This window comes from Mercenaria mercenaria, chromosome 8 (genome assembly GCF_021730395.1).
Source record: "Mercenaria mercenaria strain notata chromosome 8, MADL_Memer_1, whole genome shotgun sequence".
Classification (NCBI taxonomy): domain Eukaryota; kingdom Metazoa; phylum Mollusca; class Bivalvia; order Venerida; family Veneridae; genus Mercenaria; species Mercenaria mercenaria.
The window spans coordinates 22,189,137-22,208,591 of record NC_069368.1 but is presented as its reverse complement, the minus strand read 5'-3'; the positions used below and the strand labels follow the sequence as shown (position 1 = coordinate 22,208,591).

Sequence of the window (19,455 nt, the reverse complement as noted above, 5' to 3'; positions counted from 1 at the left end):
CTTCTACTTCTACTTGCAGACAAACTCAGACATTTATCTTCAGACAAGATTCCCAATTTCAAACAATATGATTTTACGTCATTTGATATTTTCAGTTGTTCAAAAGTAGAACTATCAAATGACAAAGCCGTATCTTTCGTGTTATTGAACAATGTTTCATAAGCTAGCCGCGATACTTCATGAATGATATAACTATATGATTTACAGACTTCAGTATCTAACAAGTAGCGAGGAAGTTTTACATTCTTCAAGTCTTCTGATTTCTTTATCATTTCTGTGAATAGAGGGTCGTCAGGGTGTTTCTTCCTGTGCCAGTCAAAGAACAGCTCCAGCATTTCAGTGTACAGTGCACATCTTGAAGTTCGACCATCAAGTTTGTTGTCGAACCACAGGCAAATCAACTGCTGCAGCATAATCGCTGTATGTTTTAGTCTTGTCAATGATTTGTTTTGAAGCGCCTTTTGACAGTCACTTAAATCTCTGTCTTTCTCAAAAAATTTGTTTAATATTGGAACCGTCTTTTTAATCATATTCTTTATAGTTTCCTCATTAAACCCTTGAAGGATAATCTTTTGTCCTATCTCATTATCGGTTATTTCTAAAGTTGAAATTTTCCATGGTCGTGACGTAGTTAGGACGGTATATTCCTTGAACGAGCCGCGTTCAGGAGGACACCTTGACGCTGGAGGACCCCATTCGTCAAGACCATCAAGAACAACGAGACAGGTTTGAGACTCGCATTCAAGAAGCTTCTTAAGAGCAGGATGCTCGTACTTATCATCCAGCATCTCTTTAATTTTCATCTTATCTTTATAATGACGGAGAGGAATGAGAAACAAAAAATTAATTTTTTTCATTATCTTGACCCCACTGAACTCATCATCACTATCTTTTTCTTCATCAGAATGTGCCAAACACCAGAAGTGTACCAAACTTTTACAGAAACTACTTTTACCGGACCCCGCTTCTCCGAGAACATAGATGGATTTTATTGCTTTGCCGCCTTTTGTAAAAATATTAGACATTGACAGAACAGCATCCTCTGATTTTTTGTTACTTTTCGATTCAATCGTCATTTGCGGTCTGACGTATACATCTTTAAAGTCACTTAGATTACCCTCTTGTTGAAGCGGAAGTGCAGACATGCGTAGTATATCTTCTCTGTAATGCTTTATCAACTTCTTCTGTAAATCTGTAACGGTAAAACACAACTAAATGATTAACATGTAGTGAAAAACCATACACATAGATTTCAGCGTATAATTGGTTTGAACGGCATTTTTATGTCCTCAAATGTAAAATAAGTAGTATTTAGGACATGAAATGAGTCTCAGTTATATATCTGATCATTTTATCACGTTTGATAAGAAAATATCCAAACTACTCAAAGCTAAATTAAACTCGATTTAGTATTAAAAGAGACAAAGTGAAAGAGCATCAAAATTTCAGCCTAAAATTCTAAGTAAACAGGGGTCATAATTTATAAAATATTGGTCCGAAAGTTACCATATGATGTGGTGATGATAAGCAACAAGTATTTTAGTCTGAAGCTAATCTGTCAAGCTACAACAGCAATAAAGTAAAACTGAAAGATGCCAACGCTGACTCAGGGTTGAGTAGGATAGCTATCCATATACTTTGAGACAGAAAGCGTATGAAGGAATTCGTTGCCATACACATTACTGATGCCTTGAAAGCTATATAATCCATCATTGTAGCATGATTCTAATTGTCACTCTAAAAGTGGAATAGGTATTTCCAGATATCTAAATACGCATTGTTGGTGTTTTAGACACGTGTTTCAGTCATCTGACCATATTTTATGCACATACATGTCGATAGTCCTTCCAGATAAAGGTAGTCCCCAAAGACGTATAAATGTTATAAGTGTTATTGAACTGTAAGAAAAACTATGTACAATTCCGTTAAAACACAGAAATTGGACGCCATGTTGACATGTTATTTGGTTACATACAGGCGCCGAGAAGGAGAGCTACCACATTTGATCTGCTAACTCTGTATAAGAGAGTTTTCAAAATTGAAATAATATAACAGACATAAATGCCCGTGAGATAAGCAGGAATTTAAGCGTTGTTTTATTACGTTGACATCATTCTGATTTAATTATCCGTTGTGGGACTCTAAAACGTTAGTGCTCTACCACGGAAGGTGTATAAGTTAAGTAGGTGTTTTAATTGTTCTTGAGTGTGAGAATTACTCTGTAAACATACGTTTACTCTCCTAAAACGACAAAACAACAGACATTTCATGAATCATTAAATGAACATATTTCGGTTAAGGTTTTTCCTTTGGTGGCGGAATAATTCTCGGAATCATAGCTGCATTTCTCTCCGTGCAAATGTTTTATAGTTATAACCTCTGTTTTCAGTTTAAATTGTTGAAGTCGCTATTCCAGAATTTTGACAAGTAACCATTTTGACACTGAAGCTTAAGTGTTGAAACGGATTAAGCTATGACCTGAAGTTAATAACTGAAATCGTTGTTTCCGGAGGAGTTAACAGGGGAAGGAGATCTTCGTCTGTACAGATGCAAAATGTTTACACTGAGAGGAAAATATTCGGGTTAAGTTATTGTTATCATCTGCTAATTCAGGTGTTTCTACGAGGTAAATGAGCAAAGTATCGAATTCAAGACACTACAGTTGGAAACAAAAAATAGCCCAAATTAATCATCGTTGAACACCTGGACCCAGTTGTTCGAAACTTTAACAGGCGATTAAGCTAACGGTCGATTAACATTTATGGTTATATTTCAACATTTTAAAAGACTTAGAGAAACAAAGTCATGAGTTAAGGATTATGAGCACTTTAATGCCTTTACACTAAAAGCAAAACATCTTACTAGTATTTCCCACAAAGACAAATATTTTGAATAAATTTTTAACCAGCGGTTAGTTTAACAGCCTGATAAAGTTTCGAACAACTGGTCTTAAATTATTATCTGTAAAATACTGACAATTATGTATATTTTTAAAGATCAAAAAGCTTTTGTGTGAACAGGCCCTCCGCAAGGAACATACAAAACTTGTTCACCAATTTAAAGATACACTGTATTATTTAAATGAGATTTTAAATGTAAAATGAGGTCGTAGAAATCTACTATGTGCCGTAACCATGGAAAGGCTACTGAAACTGGTTATCGCGGAAATGCAAAAAAAAACAAGAGCACAGCCTTGCGGGTGCTGACATTCATCTGATTTTTTTGTATAACAGAAATATTGTCCTACCCATGATTTTCTAAGTCTAAAAAGGTCCATCATTCTTGCAAAAAGCAGGATAGAGTTATGTTTCTTGATGTACAGCGTCCGCTTATGATGGTGAAAAACTGTTGCAAGTTTTAAAGCAATAGCTTTGATAGTTTATGAGAAAAGCTGACTTAAATATAATACTCAATCAAGAAAATTGATTTTCTAAGTCCAAAAGGGGCAATAATTATTGCAAAAAGCAGGATGGAGTTATGTTTCTTGCTGTACAGGGTCAGCTTATGATGGTGAACAAGTGTTGCAAGTTTCAAAGCAATAGCTTTGACAGTTTAAGAGAAAAAGTTGACCTAAACATAAAACTTAACCAAGAAATCTGATATTTTCTAAGTCCAAAAGGGGCCATAAATCTTGCAAAAAGTAGGATGGAGTTATGTTTTATGTTTCTTGCTGTACAGGGTCAGCTTATGATGGTGAACAAGTGTTGCAAGTTTCAAAGCAATAGTTTTGATAGTTTAAGAGAAAGATGACCTATACATAAAACTTTACCAAAAAATCTGATATTTTCTAAGTCCAAAAGGGGCAATAATTCTTGCAAAAAGCAGGATGGAGTTATGTTTCTTGATGTACATAATCAGCTAATGATGGTAAACAAGTGTTGCAAGTTTCAAAGCAATAGCTTTGATAGTTTAGGAGAAAAGTTGACCTAAACATAAAACTTAACCAAGAAATCTGATATTTTCTAAGTAAAAAAGGGGCCATAAATCTTGCAAAAAGTAGGATGGAGTTATGTTTCTTGCTGTACAGGGTCAGCTTATGATGGCGAACAAGTGTTCCAAGTTTCAAAGCAATAGTTTTGATAGTTTAGGAGAAAAGCTGACCTAAACATAAAACTTAACCAGGCAACGCCGACGCCGATCAAGTGATGACAATAACTCATCATTTTTTTTTCAAAAATCAGAGGAGCTAAAAATCTTGGCCATGTTTCAAAAGGTAGTAGTATTTGAAACTTGAGATTTTTTCTGTTTTCATAAGTTGTGACAGCTTTTTTTTGGAATGATTTTATTCTATATATTTTATTAAACTTCTTAATTATAGCGAGATCGTGAATATTTTACTAAATTGCACGTGCATTCAAACCAAAAAGTTTACTAAGTAGCACGTGCATTGAAACCAACGATAAGCCTATTTGTATTGAGGAAACAATTTTTGAATTACTTACAACTACGGCTTATTTTTTACTGGAAACTGATTTATAGTACGCATGCAATTGCAATTCTAAATTTTAGATTTATCAGTTACACCATTTGATTACATCCGATAAAGGTTTAAGTTGCTTTCTTTTTCAATACATGATGACAATGAAGTTAAGGAATAACTCGTTTACTCTCTGCTTACAACATTACAACATTTAACGTATATTATATATCGATGACACTGCCAGTATTGTAAAAATATTGTCAACATGCAATGATATGGTGCTCGTAAACTGACATGTGAATATTGTAAATATTGTCTTTATGAAATTTTTGAAGTACTGAATTTCAAAAGTTCATTTTACTCCTCGGAGTTCTTTACAATAATGTATCAAATAAATCATTTTAAAGAGAAATAAGGAGAAAACTTGTGAAGAAGAAGGTGGAGTAAAGAGCAGACATATATATCCTTCAATAGGTGATTACCCTATGTAACTTCAGTTATCTCCATCATGCGTCATGTATCAATACTGTGCATGTTGTAAAAACAGAAAACCCAATATTAAGTCAAATCATCTGTATATTGAATCATTACCTAGTTTTGACTTTTCGTACTCCGATTGTTCTTTAGGGCAGAATCGTCTATCTTGAGTCTTTTCACCACCTTTAAAGAAAATATAATTGTTGAGCCAGTGTTATAATAGAAAAATGAAACAAGATGGCCATGAAGGCCCTGTATCGCTCACCTGACCTACTGACCTAAAGATCATCAAGATCAACATTCTGACCAAGTTTTATTAAGATATGGTTACAATGTAGCCTCTTAAGTGTTAACTAGCTTTTCCTTTAATTTGACCCGGTGGCCTAGTTTTTGCCTCTACATGACCCAGATTCAAACTTGACCTAAAGATCAACAAGATTAACATTCTGATTAAGTTTCATGAAGATACAGTCATTAATGTAGCCTCTAAAGTGTTAACAAGCTTTTCCTTTGATTTGACCTAGTGACCTAGTTTTTAAACCCTCCTGATCCAGATTTAAACTGGACCTATATATCATCAAGATTAACATTCTGACCAAGTTTAATTAAGATATGATCATAAATGTGGGCACTACAGTGTTAACTAACTTTTCCTTTGATTTGACCTAGTGACCTAGATTTTAATCCCACATGACCCAATATATAAGATTTTATTGAGGGTAACATTCTAACAAAGTTTCATTAAGATTTGGCTAAAATTGTGACCTCCAGAGTGTTAACAAGCTTTCCCTTTGATTTGACCCAGTGACCTAGATTTTGACCCCAGATGACCCAATATCAAACTCGTCCAAGATTTTATTAAGGGTAACATTCTGGCCAAGTTTCATTAAGATATGGTCATTAATGTGGGCACTACAGTGTTAACTAGCTTTTCCTTTGATTTGACCTAGTGACCTAGATTTTAATCCCAGATGACCCAATATCAAACTCGTCCAAGATTTTATTGAGGGTAACATTCTGACCAAGTTTCATTAAGTTATGGTCATAAATGTGGGCACTGCAGTGTTAACTAGCTTTTCCTTTGATTTGACCTAGTGACCTAGATTTTGACCTCAGATAATCCAATATCAAACTCGTCCAAGATTTTATTAAGACAAAGTTCGATTAAGATTTGGCCAAAATTGTGACCTTCAGAGTGTTAACAAGCTTTTCCTTTGATTTGACCTTGTCGCCTAGTTTTTGACCCCAGATGACCCAATATCAAACTCGTCCAAGATTTTATTGAGGGTAACATTCTGACCAAGTTTCATTAAGATTGGGCCAAAATTGTGACCTCTAGAATGTTAACAGTCAAATTGTTGACGACGGACGACGGACACAGGGTGATCACAAAAGCTCACTTTTGAGCACTTTGTGCTCAGGTGAGCTAAAAACAGGTTTCAATAAAAAGAAGAATAATATTTTATCCATTCTATCATTTTATCAACCTCCCTGAAAGATAATTGTTGTATATCAATATTCACTACTTTATACAGAGCTACAGAACAACAGTCATGAAGCAAAGCGTATACCTCCATCTTGTAATGTAATTTCAAAAAGGGTGCTAGGCTATTGTTTTAAAAGACTAAATTATTCAATGTCATGGATAGTATATATTCATTCAAAATTAGTTAAAGGCTTTCGCCGGAAACTATTGACCTTATAAAACTGACAAGTTATCGTAGCTCTGGGCAGGTTAATACATAACACCAGGAAAACTACATCTTAATTTGGTAATCGACAGTCTGGCCGGTGCATATAAAAGGTCTATGTACTAGACAATCAGGGAGGCAAGGCGGCAGAGCCACCAACCGTGGTTCTACCAACGTAAGTCAAAATACCATTATGCCTCGTTAGGTTACCTTCCAAATATGTAGATTTCATGAAAGACAACTTCAGGATATATACAATTAGTTCTTAACATTTTATAGTAGCTAAATATTATTTGAAAGATGGACTCTGAGACAATAAAATTACTTGTATTAAAAGACTTTCTATAACTACCTGAAATTAAATAAACATCAGAAACAAACTATTGTGTCTTCAATCTTATTATGTGTGTGAAAGTTCTACAACAGGTTTTACAAGTCTGGTAACACTGGTGCCATGTGGCTTTTAGAGGCCATTACGCTACAATCTGTTCAGACAAGAGAGATTTGGTTACAGATAATTTCCTTTTGAAATCTTTATGTAGAGGTACAGAACAACATTAAAAGTCACGAAGCGTTAACCTCCGTCAGTTTAGACATGAATAATTCTAGTGCAGACACTTTCCTTTTGAGATCCTCATATAGTGCTACAGGACATTGTTAAAATTTACTAAGAACTTACCTCCCTTGTTTAGACATGAGTGCAGAAAATTTCCTTTTGAATTCTTCATACAGAGCTACAGTACAACATTGATAGTTAAGAAGCATATACCTCGCATTGTTCAGACATGAGAGATTCAAGTGCAGACAATTTTCTTTTGAGATCCTCATATAGTGCTACAGAACAAATTTAAATGTTACAAAGCATTTACTTCCTTTTGTTTAGACATGAGTGCAGACACTTTCCTTTGAAATCCCCATATAGTGCTTCATAAAATTGTTAATTGCTTCCGTTTGTTTAGACATGAGTGCAGAAAATTTCCTTTTGAGATTCTCATACAGAGCTATACTCGTAGAATAACATTAAATGTTAAGAAGCATATACATGTACCTCCTTTAGTTCAGACATGAGAGATTCAACTGCAGACAATTTCCTTTTTAGATTCACACGGTCATCCTTAGTTGCTAGACCTGTTAATTTTCTTAAATTGCCCGTTTCTTCTCTGACATCTCCAAGAACTTTCTCCATATTTTCAGTGGTTACGACAAAATCTTTATTCTTTAGCTTTAATAAAACATAAACGTAAGGTAGAGAATTTATTAAAATATTTAATGACATAGAAAAATCTGTCAACATGGAGTAGCGCTTTTAATGGCGCTTTAACTGGCAAAATAATAATTCTAACATTTGACTGCTTCGAACAACTTATAGGGAAAGGTTCTTTTCAATACAAACCAAAGTTATTGAGCAAAAATGATGTGTTTAATGCCGTCTACCAAATCTAATAACCAGATTTTTAATTAAGGAAAACTTGGCTTAAAATTAAAATTGATACTTTTTAATCATCCTCAAACAAAACACTTGTTTAGTAATGTTTATATACATGTACTGCCCACTGGGTAACATAATATTCCAAACATTTCATCAGTTTTGCATCAACATACTGCCATTTATAGGGGGTTATAAGTAAAAAAAAAAACAAAAAACATCAGATATTTTGTAATTCAGTTTGTATAGACTTTCACATTAAGTTTCGTGTTGTTAATACGAATACAGTTTACTGACATACATTTTTACGTAAATATAAAGCTACATGAGATTTCTTTCAACAAGTTCAAACAGTTACAAAATTATTGTACAAACCTCTTCAAGTTTTGTTACGGCGTCCTGAGCATCTTTTCGGTTGATCAGTTCTTTACCATCTTTCAACACAGCAATCATATCATCAATGTAATTATTTGCAACAGCCTTTTCCAGTTCCATGGTGCCTGAGTGGAATATCTCGTTTCTGTACTGTCTCACCTATTTGTTTAATTTAATCAAACTAACATTACAACTAAATGTTGGCTATTTACAACAGTTGACTAGAATAAATTCTAAATTTCATAGCGATGTTATTCATCAAATAATCCCGAAAAAGCATCAAACATCAAAGTGCATTCTCTCAATATTAACGACTTTAACATTGCTTACTTACATTCAAATTTCTTTCCTTTATCCTTTGAGGTATGTAATAGAATTATCAAAATAGTAGTTCAATTTGGGATGCTGTATTCGGCTCGAGAGGATTTTGCAAGATCGGATCTCCCGAGGTGCGCAAGCGTCGAGTGTATAATCCATCCTTGCAAAATCAACGAGAGCCAAATATAATACCCCAGATCTTGCTACTGTTGCAATGACCTTTTTCGGCGAATGCCGTATTAAGAACGAATTCGTGACCATGCCACGTGATTTCAGTTTGCAAATCAGACTACTCGATAACGCATTATAGATAATTTATCAAAATGAACGATTTATGCAACACTCTGCCTGATTGGACGAGAGTGTCTATTTGTTTCACTCTGCTGATTGTGCTACGCTGGGTGAAATGTAGACAAAGCATCTATGCTAAATGACGCTGTTCACAGTTTTAGCCTGTTCAAATACCAACATATATCAATTTAGAGAAAGAGCTGAATGCGATCTGCGTACCACATGAATAAGGGTGTGATTAGAGTCTTCGATGTAGAGAAGTGCCTTCCAGACCGCTGCTGTAATTATTTGTCGTAGAATAAACGAAACACAATTGCACATCTAGGAAACCTTTGTGAACATTTAAAAGAGAACCATTTAAATTGTTGTTAAGTGTGGTATTGGTTTTGCTATTTGCAAAATGTTACATAGATGATAGAATAACACGATTTGTTAACCTCATACTTCTTGTCTTACTACAATTAGCCGACAATCTTTTTTTAAAGATTGTTCTTGTTTTTTATTCTCCTAATTGTGCAACGTTAATTCTTGCATAAAACCTTTGTTTTTTGCCGATTTCGACCATGCACAAACAGGGGAAAAAACGTGTACAAACAAGGAGATTCTCGTGAGCACGCGCTGTTGGTGAACGTTTTGAATATGCTGTTGCGGGTCCAACGTAAGCAAATTATGGATCCCGAATCAATTTTGGCCGATGTCGAAAGGTCCTAGACTTATGAAATCTTTTCATCTGCATTTTTATTAAAAATATCATTTTTCAACCAAACTTTACTTTAACTTGTATAGTGCTACCTCTCTTGATACGCGACTGCATTGCCGTTCCTTATTATTGTATTATTACGCGTATTTGACTCAAAGTAAGTTTACACGCCGCGATTTAATCCCTGAAAATGATATGCAAACAATATTTACAAAAATACAATTTCGTTTTTCAAATTAATTTGAGTCGAGAAAGTTGACATGCTAACTTTAAATCTTACACTAAAACTTTAAAAAAAAGTTTATGTCTACTTTACACATCTATGCAGTGTACTGATGTAGTGATGGTGTGTAATGTAAAGCATAAACATGACGAAGCGTTAAGTTTGAAGGATTTTTCCATAGTGAATGAACATTTGATGAACAGAAGGTATTTATTATATATTTTTCAATTTATTTGTAGATCTCACCAACCATGTTTGAGTTTATGAATTCAATATAATTCAATATAAGTTGATTATATCGATGTTGGAAAAATTCAAAATTTTGTGTTTATCAAACTTTGTCGCGATGGGGTTGGGTGCAAAGCAAAATTTTCTACGTTATAGGCCTAAAGATTTCATTTCTAACGATATGAAGAATATAGGTATCGATACCGATTTCTATTGCACGATAATGTTTAAATTTAAAAAAGCGTAAGGGACAGACTATCAATTTAAACCAAGCAGAATTGTGTTCTGTCTGCATCTCACTACACCTGCAAATATTGTGTAAAGACAGGATGCCGTGTATGCCCTTTTCTCATAATTCCGAGCCTCTAAAGCTAAAGTTCCTACCGATATATCGGAAAAAGGGGGAATCATACTTATTTTACATATATTTAATATTATAGAAATTACCACATCAAGAATGTCCGTTCGGCATGTATAAAATATGCACTGTTTCTGTTGGCCCTGGAAATGCATAAATAAAACATGTGCCCATAACATCCTGAAACGGCCGACTTCGATCGGCTAATGTCAGCTGAATAGTCTTGTTTTTTCGATATTTACAGCACTTTAGTTGTGTTTTATGCAAGAATAGCGATAACACACGTTTGTTTCGTGAAACATCTGCAGAAGACCTACGGGCTCGTGCACCAACCAATCCCTTGGGATTCTGCAGATGTTGTTACACAAAAAAACGTGCGTTAACCCTACAGTACAGTGAAATGTCAGACAAGGAGTGTTTAATGACGCCGCTGTTTACAGATTTAAAGCTACGCTTCGCTCAGTATATATAGCAAGAATATTGATATATCTAAAATGATAAGTAAGTTTAATAAATGTAATAGAAACCTGTTCAAATACCAATATGTATCAATTTACAGGGAGAGCTGAATACGATCTGCGTATCACATGAATGAGGGTGTGATTAGCCGATCGATTAATGTCTTCTAGGTAGAGAAGTGACATCAAGACCACTGCTGTAATTATTCGACATAAAAAAACGAAACAATATTGCACCGTTACGAGACCTTTGTGAAAAAATAAAAGTGAACCATTTAAATTGTTTAAGTGTTGTTTAGTTTTGCTATTTTCAAAATGTTAGATAGATGATAGAATAACACAAATGATATGAAAACCTCATAAACTTCTTGTCTTAATACAATTCGCCGACCATCTTTTTTAAATATATTTCTTGTTATTATGAACATCCATCCTTTTGTTTATTCATTTGTATTCGGAGGGAATCTTGTTTGTCAACGTTAAGATGAAATGACTGATGGTTTTATCTACACTATTTGTTTATCTTTGTTAGGCCATGCATATTCAATGAAAGTAGTCTGGCAACATACAATACAAAAGGTTCAATACGAATATTTTTCTGCCTTGTCATTTTTACTTGTGAAATACAATCCGAGTTTTTCACAGAATTTACATTGGATATACAATAAAACTGAATATGATTGAACTATCTTGAATAACTGCTATTATTCTATACCTATTTTATCTATCCAGTCGCGATCGTTCATTTGCAACACGTGACCGTACAATATGTTACGGTATTTTGATGCACGTGCGTACAAAAATCCTGTATTTGGACGCACGCGCGTACAAAAATTCCTGTATTTTCTGTATTTGGACGGTTCAACAGTCCCATGTTAAACATACGATAAAGCCCGAAACGCGTGAAAATGTTCCGAATGTAAATCGGATGAAGTTGGCGCTCTGTGTACAGAGTTTGATTATGCGTATTTAATTTGAGTTGTTGTTTTTTGTTTACAACACACAAAAACGATTCAGCTGATAACAATGCTATCTGATTTAGATATTAAAACGTTCGTTAATAATCAAAAACTTAAAAATACAGTAAAAAGGATCATCAGATGTTGGAATATTTGAAAAGTCGCTAAAAGAAGCCGTTCCGGACGAAACCTAGAAATTGGTATCAGCCCTGACTATCTGAATAGCTACCTCAGCATTATTTGTTTAACGGTTAAGAAACAAAATGGAGAAGATTATAAATGGCAGCGGGCGGTCAGCATCCAAAACATGTCTGCTCTATAATTTAGTTTTTGTCGGCTCTTCACCAAACTTGCTGAGAATGTTTGTGGGCATTACATCTCGGCCAATTTCGATAACCGGCCAAATTGTACCAGGCACTCTTTGATTATAGTCATTGAATTACTCGAAAAACGGGGAATTTAGCCTTGTCCGCTCTTTTAAGTCGAACAGTTTTCATCCGAACTTCACCAAACTTGCTGACAATGTTTGTGGGCATAATATCTCAGCCAAGTATTATTACCACCTAAATCGCCAAATGGCTGTTGTAGGGAGGTTGCACTGTTTTTTTTTTTAATGATGATACGCAGAAAAAACAACATTCAATGAATTACGTATATTACGGATGAAGTGAAATAAATATAGAATAATAAAGTTATTTAAGGTCTAACATTGTTCTGTATAATATATATTTGCACTCATACCAAGCTGGGGAAAACTAGAAAAGGCAGGAATACAATATTCAGTGAAACATTTTTAATTTAAACTATTATTATAGTAAGATAAAATAGATATAGAACAAAAAGGTTATTTAACATTGTACTGTACAATACGAGATATATTTGGACGGGTACCCAGCTGAGAAAACCATATTGAACTCGCCTAGCGGCTCGTCCAATATGGTTTTCTCAGCTGGGTACCCGTCCAAATATATCACCGTATTGTACAGAACAATGTTAAATAACCTAATAGTATCACAGAATCACTGGCATATTTCATATTTATAATCTCACTGAATTATGTATTATCGGTTTTAACAGTTTTAGCACTGACAAACGAACAGAAGAATATAGAAGAATATTTCTGACAACGAAAGATACAAAGAATCACTTTTACCGAATCATCATGAATGTTAGTGAATAAAGTTACAAGAATCGCCTTTAGTCTAGAAAAATATCATAATCTCAAACAGATGAAAACATTTTACATATTGAAGAAATATTAATACATATATTAATGCATAGTCATTAACACAAAATTTTCATTCAGATAGTGGCCCGAAACTTGTACATAACTCCGAATGACTTTTCTCTTAGAACTTTTTACTAGAGACAACGATCTGTTATAAAAGGAAACATATTTATAACGAGGCATGTATAAACTAAGTTTAGTATCTACACCTTTTATATTTTTATCTTTGGTGTTTGCAAGGAAACCAGCTCAGAATGCATTTATATTTTTACCGGTCTTTTGTAACAAAGTTAACGAAAATTGCATTTAAATAAGCAGACGTGTGCGCATGTACAATTTTACCTTTGAAAATACATTAGCTCCAGCTAAATTACACTGAATGTGATTATGAAAATATTTGTTGTTTATAATCACATGCAGTAGTCCTGAACAGTCAATGTCGGCTGATGATGTCTTCTGATCATATCCCGGGGCGTTGATGAAACATTTAGCTATACTCCAAGGATCTCCAGTCCACTGCTGAGTTTGGGTGTTTTTCCAATAAGGAGCTGGTGGCGAGGACGCATGGTTAGTTATAATGTCGTCATAGATGGCGCCACATGCGTTGTTTGGACAAGCAATTTTACCACTCGTATAGCAGCAGTTACAATTAACTTGACCTAACGGACATTGATTCTTTCCTATTTTCAAATGATCCGGTTTGAGAGTTTTCAGAGCACACTGACCACATGTCACAGTCGATATATTCTTTGTCTGTTTAATGTTATCTAAGATGTCTTTATGTTGTTGTTTGGCGACATCGTCACAAAATGGCGCAAGTCCTTCTTTTGAGTATCCCAGTCCAAGTCCGGCCTTCGCCCATTGTCTGTACTTTTCTTTCTCTAAGTGAAGTTGATGTGCCATCCCGATGTTGGATTGGAAGCTAAAAGAAATAAATTGTAATTACTAACTAATTACAGTACACGTTGAGTACAAGTTCTGATTACATATCCTTTCCGCACCTGTAACGTAATAAAACGTATTAGTGTCTGATGGCTCTCTCACGCTTCCACAGAATCAACATTTATTACATGAAAATCATTTTGAAAATATTTCTGAAATGTCGATGTCTGCAGCCCTCAAATAAGGAAATATCTTACATTCGAGGCATATACTGACACTTTCAGACATCAAAAAAAGACACTTTAAACGATTTGACGAAGTTCCAAAGATCTCCTTATACCCTTGCTCCGTTGTGGACCCTTGTGGAATTTGCGTTTATTTCGAGTTCAAATATTTTTCGTTGATGAAAAGCCCGGGTATTTTCAAATCGTTAGAAATTGCTGAAAATTGACTGCCCATTAAAAAGAAAATAAGTCCACGCGCATACATTTAGACGGTGTGACCCGGCTTGCGCGTGACCCCTGACTAGCGAACAATGCAATGCGACTTTCGTTTCCAAGTTTAGCCTGTCTTCTTTCATTTTCTTTACTTCTACTAATAGCCGAAGGTCGAGTGACGTCATTTTCTGTGTTGACAAAAACATACATATGCCTGGCGAGACTGCTTGATAATGTGTCCGGTGTCCAAAGGATGTTACGCAGTTTGCCGATTACAATCAACCTGCATATCAAGTCTGAGGTTCCCTAGATTGAAATGCCTATTACTGGTAAATGTAGTTCTGAAAATTAACACCGCGTATGCCACAACAGAGCTTTAAGAAATCAGTAAAGAAAATGCAGTTGAAAGATATTTCTTATTTTTTTGCCCTAGTGTCCCCTTAAAGTGGCCAAGTCACTCCCGTATAAGTGTCTCCATTTGAATCGATTTAACAAATGACTTTATAAGAATGTTTCAGAACAAGTCGAGGCATGTCTACATAATTTCTATCTCTAATAATGACCATATATATGATAAAATCATTCGATGTAAAATCCTTAATTCGACATTTCGAATTAAGATACTAAAACATTGGATTTTCAAACATTTAACCCTCAAACATTCGACTAAGTATCTGGAACTTTCATCTACACTGTTCTTTGATTAAAACTGGATTGCGACAATGGGTATTGCTAGTTCGATCTCTGGCTTCCGCAAAAAGAACACTAAATGTAATTTGTTATGTAGCCATATGGTGACCTTCTCGGTATTTTGAACGTAGCTATTTTTTCGGAAACCATATTGTTGATCGACTGACAGTGAAAAACATCTTTTTGGAGTTTATCGTCTACTTATCAAGATAGATTATTCTAAATTTGGCGCGTTTTTATCAGTGTACTTGATGATTATCAAACACAATTTTATCTTTCAGGTCAGCAAGGTCGGTGCTGATATAGTCCTGCGCGTTTCCCCCATATGACGATAAAATGTCATAATATAGTATTATATGATAAAATATGATAAAAAGTAGTAATATGTGATAAAAATCCGGAAAATTCATATGCATACGTGTACATCTTCACTCTAAAACGTTTAAACACTAAGCGATGGCATATCCACAACTAGACATTAACCATCAGATTGGTGTTAAACGAATATAGTCGTGACATTAATTTTATTCTTACACCATGTTACATCACTTGAATATATTGAGATGTCCCCTTACACAGGTAAACGGCCTTAATCCGGTATAAAACTCGTCATCGGGATAGACTAGAAATGCCTATTAAACACTGTGGGCTCAAGCAGACGTGAGCAATGAACTGCGAATGTGCTATAAAGATATCACTACAGAGTGTTCACAAAATAGCACCATTCGTGAAAAATACGGATGAATTATCAATGAACAAGCAGTTCTAATGCAGCATGTATCCATTCACATTGGCTATTAAAATCATATAAGATCTATCAATGATGGGTATTCCAGCCAATAGTTTCATTAATGATTTCTAGTGGGTAATTTAGATAAGATTACCTAAGGTTAGGCTGGGTTAATCTTAGATATGAAGCATATTTGTACTTGTTTCTCATACATGTATATTTATACATTAGCATTTGCTTTGTTACCAATAAAGTGTAACCAACAGATCAAGTATACTATTGTACAAATTCTTCGCCGAAACATTCCCCAGCAACCACTGCCTGTAATTCCTAGAAACTTCACTCCCAATCGGAAATGCATGTATTATCTTCATGTTTCGTTCATATGAGTTACTGTAATTGCCCCTTGATTACTCAACATGAGTAAACTATAGCGTCATTAATTCCACTTTTGTTCTTTTAATACAAATGTATGTAAAAATGCATATTTTGAAGAGCATCCATCGGTTTTACTGATATTTTCTTGTTTCATATAGTTACATTTTGTACAGGTGACATGACATTTCAATAAGCAAAACGTAAATGCAGATGCTCTCTGCTTTATCCGAGCTGTAAACTAAAGGCATCGAGGTACACAACAGTTAAACAGAAAATAAATCTACCAAACTCCGCATCCACCAGACGTTTCAAGGCTTTGATAATTTACTTCTAGATGTTTTATTTATTTTTAAATATTTTTCATTTCTTTATTTTTCATCTTTTTCTGTGCGTTAATATTCATTTCTTTTAAACATATAATAAGTGTCACATGCATTCATTACTTCCTTTCTGAAAATTGAACTGAAGGTTGTTCTTTGTGGCAGACTAGGCCAAATACCGGTATGTGCATAGCAATTAATCTGATCCTGACTATAGTCTATCCAACAGAAATAACGCTTGACATTGATATGCCTGTGATGCATAGGTCAAGAACAGTAGCTTCTTGGCAGGTCATGTTAGTGACGGTTTCACATTTATGGTAATGACATGAAAGTGATGTTCAATATAACCATGAAAGTAGTTGCAGCATTGTGCAACATGAGAGACTCCTTGATAAAGGATGATGTAGATATTGAAGACTGATTTGTTCCTTTCAGTAGAATGTTAAACTCTGGTTTTAAAAAAAGGACATGAAAATATCAAAGGCATGTTTACTGAAATTAATGTAGTATTTTATTAACAAACAAGTTGACAAAATGGCATGTATACATGTGATTAAATTAAAGATTTTTTATCAACAGTTTTTGTCAAATACATTATATATGTATATAGAGTTTTAGTCATATGAGCCGCGTCAAGCTAAAAAGGTCTTTAACGGCAAACTTACGTCACTTGGACGTTTTAAACATGGCGACAGGCCTTTTTAAATTTGAACGGTCTTTTTATTTTCTCTTATATTTTCCTAAGCTTTTACTTTTAATTGAACACGCCTTCAAAATGCTTGCTTCTCCATGTTTATGTCACAGAACAAATAATGAAGTGTCATGAAATTCTACATTCCTAAAGATACAGCGATCTATCAATGAAATCTGCTACATTACAATCTTGTTTTCCAGTACATGATTCAAGTTACAAATCTTAAATTTCTATTTTATGTGAAGAATTTCATGTACTTATTAAGTATGCAAAAATGTAGAATGGCATCAAAATACTAAAGGTCCCTTTTTGCTTGATGCGGCTCAATTACAAATAAAAATAATATATAATCAACAATGCTTTCTAACAGGAGGCATAGAGACCTAAATTTTTATTTCGTGTACTCTAGAATTTTTTTTTTAATTTAGCCTTAGAATATGCAGTCAACAGTCATTGCTACAGAAACTAAATTTCATACTATTTCAACGTTTACATGGAATCACAGACATTGGTTATAAAGGCTAAATAAAACAAACATAAATAGATCTCTTTAATACTGTTTTTTGTGTTATTTTATTGTATATCTTGCATAGCAGTCCATAGATCCGCTAGGAATACTGGATTGAGACAGGTTGAATGTGGAACCACTCGGCCAAAGAATTTACCTATGCACAGCACAATTCCCGCATTAACCCTTACCCTACCGCCTACTAAATTTTACTTGTCCACCTTTCAATTAGGACAGTGCCACTATATATAGACTTTAAAAAGGGATGTTTACCAATAAGAAGAGCGAAAAGCGCAGATCTTGATCAGACTGCACAGATATGCAGGCTGGTCAAGATCTGCACTGGTCACAAAGCCAGAATGAAATTGTATCCAGCATGATAAGCATTAAGACTGGCATTCAAAGAAAGTAAGGCCTAAAAATGTTTGTACGTTTTTGTGACAGTCTGTGCATTTCTTTGTGTGTCTTTTTAACTATCTTTGCATGTCTTTGTGTCTGCCTTTGTGCGTCTTTACATGATTGTCTTTTTGTGTCTGTCTTTGTGTGTCCAGGTTGCAGTCTATGTATATCCTTGTGTCTATCGTTGCATGTCTTTGTATATCTTTGTGACAGTCTGTGCATTTCTTTGTGTGTCTTTTTAACTGTCCTTGCATGACTTTGTGTCTGCCTGTCTTAGCAGGTATTTGTCATGGTCTAGTCACATTTAGCCTTTTTTAAAAGTTTAATATTAAATATTTATTGTTCTAATTATTTACAGTAAATACTCTCCAAAATCACATCATGAATATATTCAGACAATAGATTAAAAATTAGACGGTAATTTAAAATCACTGTATTTTTATGACATTATGTACTCTTCTTTGTGGAGATTCAGCAGAATGTTTTCACAATTTCTATTTTTTAATAAACTTACTTTAAAATCACTTTACAAACATTAATATACCAATACACTTTAAAATATAAGTATTATGTCTTTGTATCTGCCTTTGCATGTCTTTCTGCTTCAAGCCTGTCTTTGTTGAGATTCAGTAGAATTTTTCACAATATTTATTATTCATTTACTATTTTTATAATTTTAATAAACGTTCTATATAATCACTGTACAAACATTAATATACCAATACACATTGAAATATATGTCTTTGTATCTGTCTTTGTGAGTCATGTACCCATCGATGTCGAGATTCAGCAGAATTCATCACAATTTTTATTATTAATTTATCTTTTTTTTTAATAATTTTTTTTTAAAGTCATTACGCTTACATTAATATACTAATACACTTTAAAATATATGTCTTTGTATCTGTCTTTGCATGTCTTTGTGTGTCTTTGCATGTCTTTGTGTATGTCTTTGTGTGTCTTTGCATGTCTTTGTGTGTCTTTGCATGTCTTTGTGTATGTCTTTGTGTGTCTTTGCATGTCTTTGTGTGTCTTTGCATGTCTTTGTGTGCAATGTACTCATGTTTGTTGAGGTTCAGCAGAATTCTTCACAAATATTATTATTTATTTATCATTTTAATAAACTTTCTTTAAAATTACTACACAAACATTAATATGCCAATAATCTTTAAAACATTTGTCTTTGCATGTCTTTGTGAGTCATATACTCTTCTTTGTTGAGATGCAGCAGAATGCTTCGCAATTTTTATTATTTATTTATC

General features: G+C 34.1%; 1 protein-coding gene across 1 annotated transcript in view; it reads right to left on the bottom strand.

Annotated features, from left to right (window-relative positions):
* Positions 1 to 1,056: 1,056 nt before the first annotated feature.
* The window catches only part of LOC123565472 (uncharacterized), a 28,825-nt gene continuing 10,426 nt past the window's right edge, over positions 1,057 to 19,455 (bottom strand). Inside the window, exons 2-6 of the mRNA XM_045359339.2 lie at positions 13,495 to 14,074; positions 8,390 to 8,548; positions 7,637 to 7,810; positions 5,012 to 5,080; positions 1,057 to 1,192 (exon numbers count right to left, since the gene is read on the bottom strand). Coding sequence (XP_045215274.2) covers positions 5,012 to 5,080; positions 7,637 to 7,810; positions 8,390 to 8,548; positions 13,495 to 14,055 — 963 coding nt within the window. The 5' untranslated portion in view covers positions 14,056 to 14,074 and the 3' untranslated portion in view covers positions 1,057 to 1,192. The remainder of the gene's footprint in view (positions 1,193 to 5,011; positions 5,081 to 7,636; positions 7,811 to 8,389; positions 8,549 to 13,494; positions 14,075 to 19,455) is intronic.